The sequence below is a fragment of the Xiphophorus hellerii genome, chromosome 8, assembly GCF_003331165.1.
Source record: "Xiphophorus hellerii strain 12219 chromosome 8, Xiphophorus_hellerii-4.1, whole genome shotgun sequence".
In the NCBI taxonomy this organism is placed as follows: domain Eukaryota; kingdom Metazoa; phylum Chordata; class Actinopteri; order Cyprinodontiformes; family Poeciliidae; genus Xiphophorus; species Xiphophorus hellerii.
Genome location: NC_045679.1, coordinates 18,947,905 through 18,959,437, shown reverse-complemented (window position 1 = coordinate 18,959,437; position 11,533 = coordinate 18,947,905). Strand labels below are relative to the sequence as shown.

Sequence of the window (11,533 nt, the reverse complement as noted above, 5' to 3'; positions counted from 1 at the left end):
CTGACTCTCCAGCACCAAACTATTCAGGAAGAGGGAATGTTGACCAAACTAAAAACTTTATTGTTCAATCCAAATGTTGTACAAACGCAAATACTTAATTTAGCAGATTCCTTTGCCGTTCTTAGGCAACAGTAATATTTTCTATTGTAGTCTACTTCATTTTTGGCTAAGCACCTATTATTTAATTGCATTTTTATTTTTTTATTTTTGCATTTCTTCCGCTACTTGCTTTGTTGTTTTTTTTGTGGCTTACTGAAGCACTTTTTCGCCCTGCATTGTGTGCCGTACAGGCACACCAGCACGAAAGCAATACTCTTTTTTTTTATTGTGGTTTCTTGCGGTATAATAAATCTAATAATCACCTTTTCTGACCAATTTTGTTCATTGTGCATCACTGTTTTACGTCGCTATACTGAAACGTATTACCTAGTAGCGTATTCACAGCCGCGCGAGGGCAGCAAAGATTATGACGCACTATAATAACTTAAGCGCGTGCTTATACGCGCTGGTCTGCCAGAGCTGCTCTCCCTATATATTTTTTTTCCTTTGACAGTTTCCTCATACTGAAGATTTGTTTGTTTGTTACCGTGTCACCCAAACGGTTTAGCTTCGCGTCTACTATTTTTTCAAGTATTTTCTAGCATGTCCGATATACTTTTTTTTGTTATTTTACCTAATTTTTATATGTGATATTAATGTGGAAGTTTTGGTGGCTACATCAAAAGAATTAGGAAACATCTGAGGCTCTTTGTGGGAGATTCATCATCTCTGGGTGAATGGGAGGGTCTGCCTGCCTCCTTCCTAACCTCACCCGCTGAAGTTAAAGCTGAGAGGAGGCAGTCACTCCAAGCGTGGACAGTCGACAGACCGACGTCATGCTGCTGCAGCCCAACAGGAGCCCTCTCCTGCTCACCGTCACCTGCATGTGTTTCTCGGGAGCTTTGCTTTGGTCTTACCAGGAAGAGGATGCCAGTCAGGGGTAACTGTTTTCATTATCAGTTTTAAACTAACAGAGAAGAAAAATATATTCAACTCGGTTCAAAATGTTATATATATATATATATATATATATATATATATATATATATATATATATATATATATATATATATATATATGTTTTCTTTTCCAGGGAAAAATGCACTGAGAATAACATTTCAACTACAAAGTATCCCTGCGTGAAGTCGACCGGAGAAGTTACGACATGTTACAGGTACACCAAGTTAAATTTATGCACTAAAAGTAGGAAACAGGAAAACTGCAGTGTTGCAAGATGTTAATCTTAAATCTGTTGTAATAAATCAAATTACCAATTAGCTTGCTTGTTAAAATGAAATAGCATTCTAAGTCTGAAATATCAAAATTTTATATATGCCTCAAGAAACAATAAAGGGCAATATCGACAAAAAAAAAACAATTAGAGAAGAGTATGTTTGCTTTTTAATTGTTTCTAGTGAACAGATTCCTCCTGAATTTTATTAGCACAATCCATTAAACCTACATGCTTTGTAGATTCACCTATTGTTTGGAGCTGTATTTACATATGAAAATAGATGGATACCTCCACTAGAAACCTTGTTATCATTATCCTGTGCCATGACACTAGAGAGTTTCTAAACAATATGGATTAATCTCCTGTCTGAGGCTACAGATCAATTTGTTAGTAGCTAATCTCTCCTTTCTGCTCAGCCTTCCAGGCATAATGAAAACTTACTGCTAATTTTATAAAGTTATTGTTTGTAAGAAATACTTGGAACTCCACTGACCTCATGGAAAAGTTCATGGTTTAAAATTACTCCCATGTGACAAACAGTATGGATTTTGTATAAAGTAACACAATTAAACAAGCATATTGCTACTCATGTTTGGAAAGAAGCTGTCCAGAAAGATGGATCATTTAACTAAAACAAAAACTGCAGAAGCGCTACTGTAACATCTCCAAACCACTTCTTAACATTAGTCTGGATTATAAACTTTTGAGGGTGCTTTAACCTTGTTTGGGGTGACTGATGGCTCAAATGGAATGGGATACGCCATTTATAGACTCATTGTGATTTATATTAAAGGCAAGTGTGTTTTCTCTTCAGAAACACAATCATAAAACTTAGTTAGGGAGCAAATTTCAAACATGTCTCAAAGATCTTAATTTACAACAAATCAATGTTGTCAAGTCCCATTTAAGGAAAGATTTGTTAAGCTAAAAATCCGACAGATTCTTGGGTATCTCATGAAAGAAACTGACTTTTAAAGGTTTTGCTTTGCGTTGCTCGACCAACCTCTGTCCTTGGTTAAGTGACATCCTGTTTGATCTTCTCATCTTAAACACACTCTTGACATAATGATGTTGTTTTATGGTTATTGGCTGCAGCTGCAAATTGTTTCCCACACTGTTTATTTAAAGAAGAAAAATTGCTTCAGCTAAAAGCCATGATAATGTCTCCCAGAGTGCATTTCAGGTCACCTGCGCAGTGTGAGCTGAAGACTAACCCAGCAATCCCTTGCAACATCAGTTAAACGAGTCTCATACATGGCTCCAAAAACCATAAAGCGTGCCTTGAATTTGATTACATCAATGTGGAAATTCTATACTGCCTGTTTCTGTACCAGAGCTAATGTGACTTGCCGCAACATGATTTAAGCTGGCATAACTATGATGCTTAAAAAAATATATACTTATGGTATTCATTAGCTTGGGAATATATAATAGCATAAAACCTATCAAATACCTACTTCTGATTAAAGTTATACCCAGATATATAACCAGAAATGTTTACATTTTGGTACATTACAACCATAAATGCCAGTATTGGTGTATTTTATACACCCAAATGGCCAAAAATTGGTTCATGGTTTTACACTTTTAATCAAATAAAGTAGCAAGTGTTACAAGCTTTTGACACCCCTGAATGAAATCCAGTGCAACCAATGATATTCAGAAGTCACCTAATTAGTAAACAGTGTGCACCTGATTCTGTATAAATCCAACTGTTCTGTGAAGAGCTAAGATATTTATTAGAGAGTACAACTACTCACCAAACAAAGTATGACCATCCATCTTAGCTAACCGGCTAAGTACAATACAAAAAACTTGCATTTTTGCACCAAAAGATGCTTCTTTGTAGCATTGATTCAGAAAAGCTGCATATAGGAATGCTACGCTTTTATACATTCATTTACTGTGGTCTATCAAAAAAATTACACAAAAGAAATGCATCAGAGTTTACAGTTGTAATGTGACAACATTTGAATAAATACAAGAGGCATGAATACTTTTGCAAGGCATTGTTTATTGCAGACCTTTTTTTCTGAGGAGGAAGGCAGAGATGTTTGTCATTGTTTTTCGTCACTCAGCAGTTCAGGTTAAGAAACTGAATTCATTTGATTTTCTTTGCATTTTCATTTCTTTGATAAATCTGGTTTAGAAGTCTTAAACAGACAGCACAAAAGACACATACTGTGCTATGCGTTATGCAACCATGTGCAGAGCTTAAGGTTTCATTCTGGTGCTATTTATCATGTTGTGAAAGGAAGCAGAGGAGACACCAGAGACTGGTGCCAACTCAGGCCGTCTCTTTTTGACTCTTTCACTTATTCCACATAGAGATCGTTTTGTTTGGTTTCTTTGTTTTAAAGGCCTAATGTGCCAGTATTGAGCATTTTCAGCCTGCAGACTCTGTGCCTGCGTTCACAGCTCTAAAGATCACGGAGGTAAATGTGTTTGGCTCAAAAGTGAAATGTAAAAAAAGAAGAGGAAACTTGTAGGTTTTCTGTTCCAAACCTACTTAAATCACAAATTCCTGTGATTGCAACATTATACTTTGCTTAAAACCAGTGACGGGTTTGATTAAGATGATAAGCTGTGAGCTGCTTGTCCCACTTTGGCAATGTTTTCTGAGCTGAGTCCTGCTGCGTTTTTGCAATGAATTGCCCAGAGATCAGTTATGATCATTATTTCCAGGAGTGTGGCTTATCTGCATAAAGATTTTTGTTTCTGTTCTTTTCTTTGTCGGTCTGCTGGTAATTGTTTGCTATGTTAACGATATTTTTTTTTCTCATAATGTATTTTTCCAAAACCGCAGTCCCTGCTCCATGAACCCATAACATTCTAGGTCCAGAGAACCTTTTCATAACAAAAAGCAGGATTAAAGGAATTACTGAATAGGATAGATGGCTGTGGTAAGAGTAACACTTGATCTGAATCCAGGTTTAAAATTCGCTGGCCTTCAAATTCACCTTAGTATTTATCCAGTTAACTAAATAAAAATTTTTCAGAAATATGGAAAATACACCTCAAAGACTTGTTGATAAAAAGCAGCAAGTCTTTGCAATTTTATTGCATCTTTTTAGGCTGGTTCCCAAGCCTCTGACAATCCAAGATGAGAGCCAGATCCAGTGTGTTAACCATCTTCTGGATGGAGGGACATTAATAATCTTTGTTTATATTTATATTTCTCCTGTGACAAGAATGTATGAAACAGTGATTTCACTGGCTTGATTTATTATGTATACGCTGTCAGCTTTAACCATCTTGGAAGAAAAACAAAACAGAACACAGTCAAAGTCAAACTTCTCTGTGTGTACTTCAGTGACAATTGCATTAAAGTTGTGAGTGGCATGTGTAATTCTTAAATTGATACTTTTTTAATTGTTACTGCATATTTTTTTTATGCTTATTTGGTGTCTTTCTCATAGCAACAACTCTTAGGAAAGTCGTCTTTAAGGTGTAAGAAGCTGTGACAACCTTTATATTGGACAGGTTCCACATTGAAGCATTATAGTACGCTAATGCATACATTCTTGTTCCTTACCATTTCATTTTAATGCAAAAAACAGCAGTAGCAGTTCTTTGTCAGTGTTTGCTTTTAATCTAATTGTTGCTTTTCGGTTAACTTGCTGTACTTTAGAAATTTGTTAAAGAAATGTAGTTGTTGATTTAAACAGAGAGAGAGTGCCATAAAGTTCCAGTAGAGTTATCACTTAAAACAGGCTATTCCTCTTGGCCACAAGGCCTGAACCCTCTTTTGTTTCCTTTGGTTTCATAAAATCTGTTTTTAACATTAGATTAAAATTTATTCCACACCTTGGAATAGCTGTCTCAGCAGGACTTCCTTCCAGTGTACCAATTCAAATATATTTCTGCATGAAAATCTATGTAGTTTTTTTTGTTTTTGACATCATCATTCCTCCAGTGATCATTACTCTATAAAAGACATTTTGGCAATTCTGAAGGAGTTTAGCATGCCCCAGTTAGAATGTGTATTACTCTCTTGGTCTACTACTTGTCTGACGATGATATAAATGTTCTGGATGGAAAAGAAGAGTGGGACTATTCACAGCATATATCTGTCATAATTTAAAAGAGCTTTTTTTGTTGAAAAAACATGTCTTTATGCAGCTCCTCACATCATGATATTACAAAACAAACCTTTATCTAGCCTCATTAAGCTTCTCCTTAATGAAGAATAAGCTATATAATACATTAATCATTCAAAAAGGTCTATTGTAAATTTTGCAACTGAAGTGTTTTATGTTGTCATAAGGGACGTTAGAAAATAATTTAATATTCATAGAGATGGTGGTTTGAATTGGGCTTTGATATTAATTGTTATTGCCATATTTATAACACATTAATACTTAATCCCAATGAATTTTTAGTGCACTGCCAGACTCAAGCTTCCTGGAACACTCTGAAAAGATACAAACGAGTCACATTTTTAAAAAAAAGTAAAAATTACCGAGTTAAAAACATTTCAAAAGCAATAATTTTTTACGATTAGGTCAACATCTTGCCCGAGGAAAGAACATAAAATTAGCCCAAGCTATTTCTCAATAAACCATAAAAGAAAACAGTCTTTGAGGATGAATCTTTATTAGTAGACATTATGGAGATAAACACTAAAAGTCACGCCAATCTTAAATACCTTTAATGATTTACAGCAGCCAGTTGAGATTTTGATTTCTCTGACTTTATCAGAAAAGCTTTTAAAAAGTGCGGTGAAGGAAAGTTGGTATAATTTTGATATCTGTTGAGGCATCTCTGTTAATAAAATACAATAATAGTTCACCACTTTAAGGAACTATGTTTGGAATAAGTGACTGACTATGTATAGAAATACCTCACAAAGAGAAACCACGTCTTTGAAATGATGCATAATGTCCTGTCAGAAAAAAGCAGCTTCAACATCTGTTTTCTATCAATGGTCAGAAAGAGGATATGAAGGCTTTCAACTGGAGTGCTTTGCTTATGTGGAGAGTGTACTGTGGATTTAAGGAGTTGACATGAACATTTGGTTTTGCTCCTCAGTGACAGCTCCCACACAGTTAAACATTAAAGGGATGTACAGTCACAAAAGAGGAGGTCAGCTGTTGTGACAGCTGATCTCATTCTGTCTGATTTAAAACCTGCTGTGATTTAAGTAGGAGATTATTTTAAAAGTCCAGCCTTCAAGAAAAAGTTTCAAACCTTGTTAACCATGTCTATAAAATGTATTTTAACAGAGGATTATAAGCAAAACAGAAGATTATAAGCACAAATTTATTGTGTACCCAATGAATTTCAAAAACTAGAGTTGAGCACACAAGTCTGAAGTCATGATTCTTTTCCTAGTTTGTAAAATTAGAACATTTTAAATGTGCATGCTCAAATATGTGGATGCATACCCATTAATATTTTGTTAAATGTACTTTAGCAAGTTGCATCTTTACCAATTCCCTCTGGCAACCAATAGCAAGCAAGCTCCTTTCATGATTCTGGCTTAATATTTGACTACTTTTTGCTAGAGTTAGTAGAGTTCATTCAACTCCACAAATCAGCAGTATAGATTAGCTTAGCATTTGTGCCCAATATCCAAACTGTTTCCATCAAAAGATATTGAATTGCTTGGGATTTTCAGGAATTGGTCAGGAGCCCCCATCATCATTGAGGCAGTCAAAAAGTTGATTAATTTTACTGTTTAGCCACATCATATTGTCACTGCTGTAAGTGGTCAAGATGCACTGCACCAAGAAGATGGAATATTAAAGGAGGATCAGCAATGATCCTAGCAGACTGTTTGATATAATTGGGTTAAACAGGACAATGATCTCAAACACACCCCAAAAATGTCTTTGGGGTGTGTTTTTAATTCAGGTCTGTCCCAGTAAACTAACCAGCAAACTTTTTGTAACCCCCCACTCTTCCCGTAAAAACTCCACCATTTTTTCCAAGAAGAGGAGGGGTTACATAAAGTCGATGGTTGACGTACAACTTCCTATGGGGTGTCTAACTAAATATTTGTCAGGATTTATTTACATACTTGACAAAGTGGATTTTTTTATTTACATGTCCATAATTTATAATTTCAATGTTTTTTTGTAATCTTTGTCAAAACGAACAAAAGAAATATTTGGTTCACTATGAGTTTTATTTAGAGAAACATTCTTGTTTTGGGAAAAAATTCACTGCTTTATAAAGGCTTAGTTACCTTGAAATCAGTAGACCTTTTTTAAAAAGTCAAGGATAGAGCAGGGATCATATTTGTGGTGAAAAGAGGCCACAGTCTACAGTTTAAGGAAAACTGTGGTTGAACACAGTGGTTTTGTGTGACAGATTCATACATTATCCCCATCCATTAGAGAAGATTTATAACTTCTCTGTCTGCTGAAACAACTGCCACAGTAGTATATGTTGGAAGGAGTGTCTGCCTGCCTCAGCACATTATCATGGCTGTGAAGTCATTAGTTCATTAATAGCCTATATGAAGGCTGGTGGACTACACACATTACTAATTTTGATCTCTGTAGTTACAATATTTTTAGACTGAAACTTTTAATGGACAGTATTGTCATTTTTTCATTCATTTGCTTGAAGAGGAGAATTTGAAGATTCTTTTTCTTGAGACTAAAAAGTGAATTTTAAAGCAGCTTAGTGGTGTAAATGTGCTTGTTGCTTTCTGCTATGCATATAGTTACAATCAGGCTATAGTGTGCCTTACTTTTGAGTCTGGTTATTTTTGCTCATCGAAAGTTTTCATGATTTATCTCTGTGTCTACCTATGTGCATGTCCCACTTTTAAAAATACTTTTGTACAGGTGTTAATATTTGCACCTGCACATGCAGTTCTTGGATTTAGACCTACATTTTAACTTAGAAAAAGCTATTATTATAACACACCCCTTTAATCTGACTTTAAATCTGAAACAATATTTAGATTTTTGGTACACCAGTTTATTTGGTAATCTGTTGCAAAATTATTTGTAAATTATAAACATCATTTTTGGGTATCAAAAATTAGTTGAGCCAAATGGTTTTCAGTGAATTTTGCAAGACTTTTTTGTTAAGCATTAATATTCAGGGTTCCTACAATGGAAATCTTTAGACAACATATCCATCTGTCCATTTGTCACTCACTCTGGTTTTTTGCAACTTCCCCACTCAAAGTCTGACCCCTGTAAAAGAATCTGCCATAAACGTTTTGTCTAAAAGGGGTGCTATTTTGTAGTCTACTTTTAGCATGAAATTAGATTCTACTATACACTGAGTGGGAAGTAGCTCTTTAGTCATACTGAGTTAAAGACCTTAAGCCCCTCGCAGTCCTAGCTTGATGCTCAGGAAAAGTGAGGCGGATATCATGGTCAAACAATGAGGATTCGATGGGGGTGTCCCGTCCCCACACACAAAAACAACTTGTAAAATCGCGTATGTGACCCCGCCAGGACCATGAACATGGTAAAAAGCGCACACGGGGTCCTCTTAGGACTGCAGGGAGGGTTAAAAGATGAACCAGCAACTCATTCTTCCTCTGCTATCATGGAGTGTAAAATATTATGTTCAAAGCAGGGGAGGACATAATAGTGTTAAAGAGCATTCTCTGGTGATTCATGTACAGCACAAACACAATCAAAAACCCCGTCTCTTCAGCCATATGGATTTTTTTATTACTCCTAATTTATTTTTTAACAGAAATCTGAATTTTAAATCCTTTCACTATATCATATTCTTATTATACAGTCCACTATGTTACGAATAACAAATGAGAGACCTTTTTCTATTGCTTTGCTTTTGTGTGTTCATTTTTAGAAACATAATTTTGTCTTCAAATGTTCCGATTCTTATCAAACTCTTTTTGGCATCACAATATAGAAAGTGTAATTTGATTTATTTTTTTTTTTCACTTGCTGCTTTGTCTCATCTGTTTGCATTTCGGAAACGTTCTGATAATAAAACATGTTTTTCCATAGAGATTAAAATGCTTCCCAGCATGCCTTACAGCCAGGAGTTTTTTCAGCATTTTCAACCTCAGACTTAAGGTATAAATTATCTGGAGGAATTGTCTGAAATATTCAACATGCAGACACTTCTGTAGAAAGGCATTACGGATGTAATGGATTAGGAGCTGTGTCTCTGCTTTTTCCTGCTGAATATCTGTTTCCACTGTTCTGACCATGATATATGCTTGGAAACCACTTAAAGGTCATACAACTTGCACAAAATGATTTGTAAGATCTGGCTGATCATTTTAAGACCTTCCATGCCCTGTTTCACATTCAGCTTAAACCTTTAAAGTCACGGGCACTTATCCTTACTTTAAATTACTACTCAACATTTTTTTAAGGTATTTTGGTTTCTGAAAAACCCACTCTTGTTTCTTTTGGCTGACTCTCCCAAAACCATCTGTTTCTTTCCATCAAGAACTGTTGTGTGGTCACGTTTTGGTCATGCTGTGGTTTTGCAGTGGTTAGGTGATGCAGTGATAAGTAGTATTCAGACTGCGGTTTTTCTGCCTCTGAGCTCTTACTCTGTATATCCAAGACTATTTCTTCGTTGCTTTTAGCTTTTTCTTTTAATCTACTATTAAACCTTTTATTAGAAACACTTTGAACTATAGTTACAATTGGCACAGAATTATATTTGTATAGCAGTTGTTCGTCAAACTCACAACAGCAAATCCTTTTCGTTTTCATTTCTAGCTTGGATTTTTGAAGACTTAATTTAAATTCCCATTAGAGAAAATTAAAAGCATCTAATTTATCAGCCCTAAAGGACAGCATTTATAGCTAACGGATATGTTTTACTTGCACCAGTGAACACACATCTCTATATATCAGTCATTTTCAAATTGTAAACAGATGGAGCATTCAACGTTAATAACAGATTTTTGAAGCGGCAGCTCATGTTTGGTGGTTCTTAACAGTGCAGATGTTTCTCCCTCCCTTGAGAACTATGCTCATTTACTGCTGAATTACATTATACTTGAGTCACTTACAGTTCATTTTCAAAATATTCCCTATTACCAACACCATCGGTGTTTTAGTCCACCTGTCAAGTCTTTGTTATACTTTAGTAGTAGAATAGCATTTTGCAGATCTGCTTAATTTACTCTGACATCTTCCTACTTTATGCTTTTTCTGTTCTGCATTAAGGAAGGTGTGAGTGTTTTCCTTTGTAATGTAATCCACACATTAAGAAGCATTACTTTATTTTAATTATAGCTTAAGTTAATCACTGTTGACAAATGTTTGTGTGGAGCTCCTGGGCACTGTATAACATTTCACTTCAGCACTAAAATAACATGGAAACCGTAAATCTCAAGTGGGCTAACATGCCCCATATTTTAGTTACCTCATTCACCACATGTGTTTGGAACATATGAAAAGCATAAAGGCATAACTTTTTTTTTTGATGTAATGGTTATTTCCACAATTAAGGGTCAAATCTGTGTTGTATGGCCTCGCTCACTAAAGTACAAAGGAGAAGTATTGCAAGTTTACAGACTTCTTGTATTTTTTCTTCTTCATAAATGTTTTAAATCATAAAGCCAATTTAACATTGATCTCAGATATGTGCCTGAATATAAGCAGTGTTTAAATAAGGATTCAATATATCAAGAGTACAAAAACAACCAAACATTAACATTGAAATCTTGATCAACATTTGGTGTTTAAATCCTTTGTCTGTGATCAGATCACCATAAACAAGAGTTACAAGCAAATAAACACTTACGTCAAAAGTTGGACTATCATCCTCTGAGCAATCAATGGGTCTTCTGTTGATCCTTTGAGACATCATAGATACATTTATTCACCTGAATTACAATATTATCCACACATTAAAATGGCTGAATTATTTCCAATACAGAATATTTATTCTCATTTGTGTCACTAAATGGATGCAAGATGAGAAAAGAAACAAAAAATAAACAAATGGGGCCTTTACAAAACTCTCCATTGGTGTCCAGGGATTTTAAACAATAAGACAGCACCACAGTAAAACAACTGAAGCTGTCTGGCACATCCTTATTGGTTTATACACATAATGATTCATAAATGTGACTGACAGGGTCAACACAATGAACATCTCAATAATACTTTTGCAATTCATTGGGTCTGGCAGGTTCTATTAGCTCTAAAAATGGTGAAAAAAGTGTATGTGGCAGGGAAAATATACTGTTCTATGGAATGTCCTGATGTTAGATGACCAATAAAACTCCCTCTAGAAAAGGAGTGCTCAAGTCCAGTCCTCGAGAGCTACCATTCTGCAACTTTCAGATGCATC

The 11,533-nt window shown here is 35.2% G+C and overlaps 1 protein-coding gene across 2 annotated transcripts in view; it reads left to right on the top strand.

Annotated features, from left to right (window-relative positions):
- Window positions 1–556: 556 nt before the first annotated feature.
- ccbe1 (collagen and calcium binding EGF domains 1) overlaps window positions 557–11,533 on the top strand; it is a 40,935-nt gene continuing 29,958 nt past the window's right edge. Inside the window, exons 1-2 of one of the 2 annotated variants that reach the window (XM_032570726.1) lie at window positions 557–979; window positions 1,133–1,213. In XM_032570726.1, coding sequence (XP_032426617.1) covers window positions 876–979; window positions 1,133–1,213 — 185 coding nt within the window. In that variant the 5' untranslated portion in view covers window positions 557–875. The remainder of the gene's footprint in view (window positions 980–1,132; window positions 1,214–11,533) is intronic. The other variant, XM_032570725.1, reaches the window with a different exon arrangement.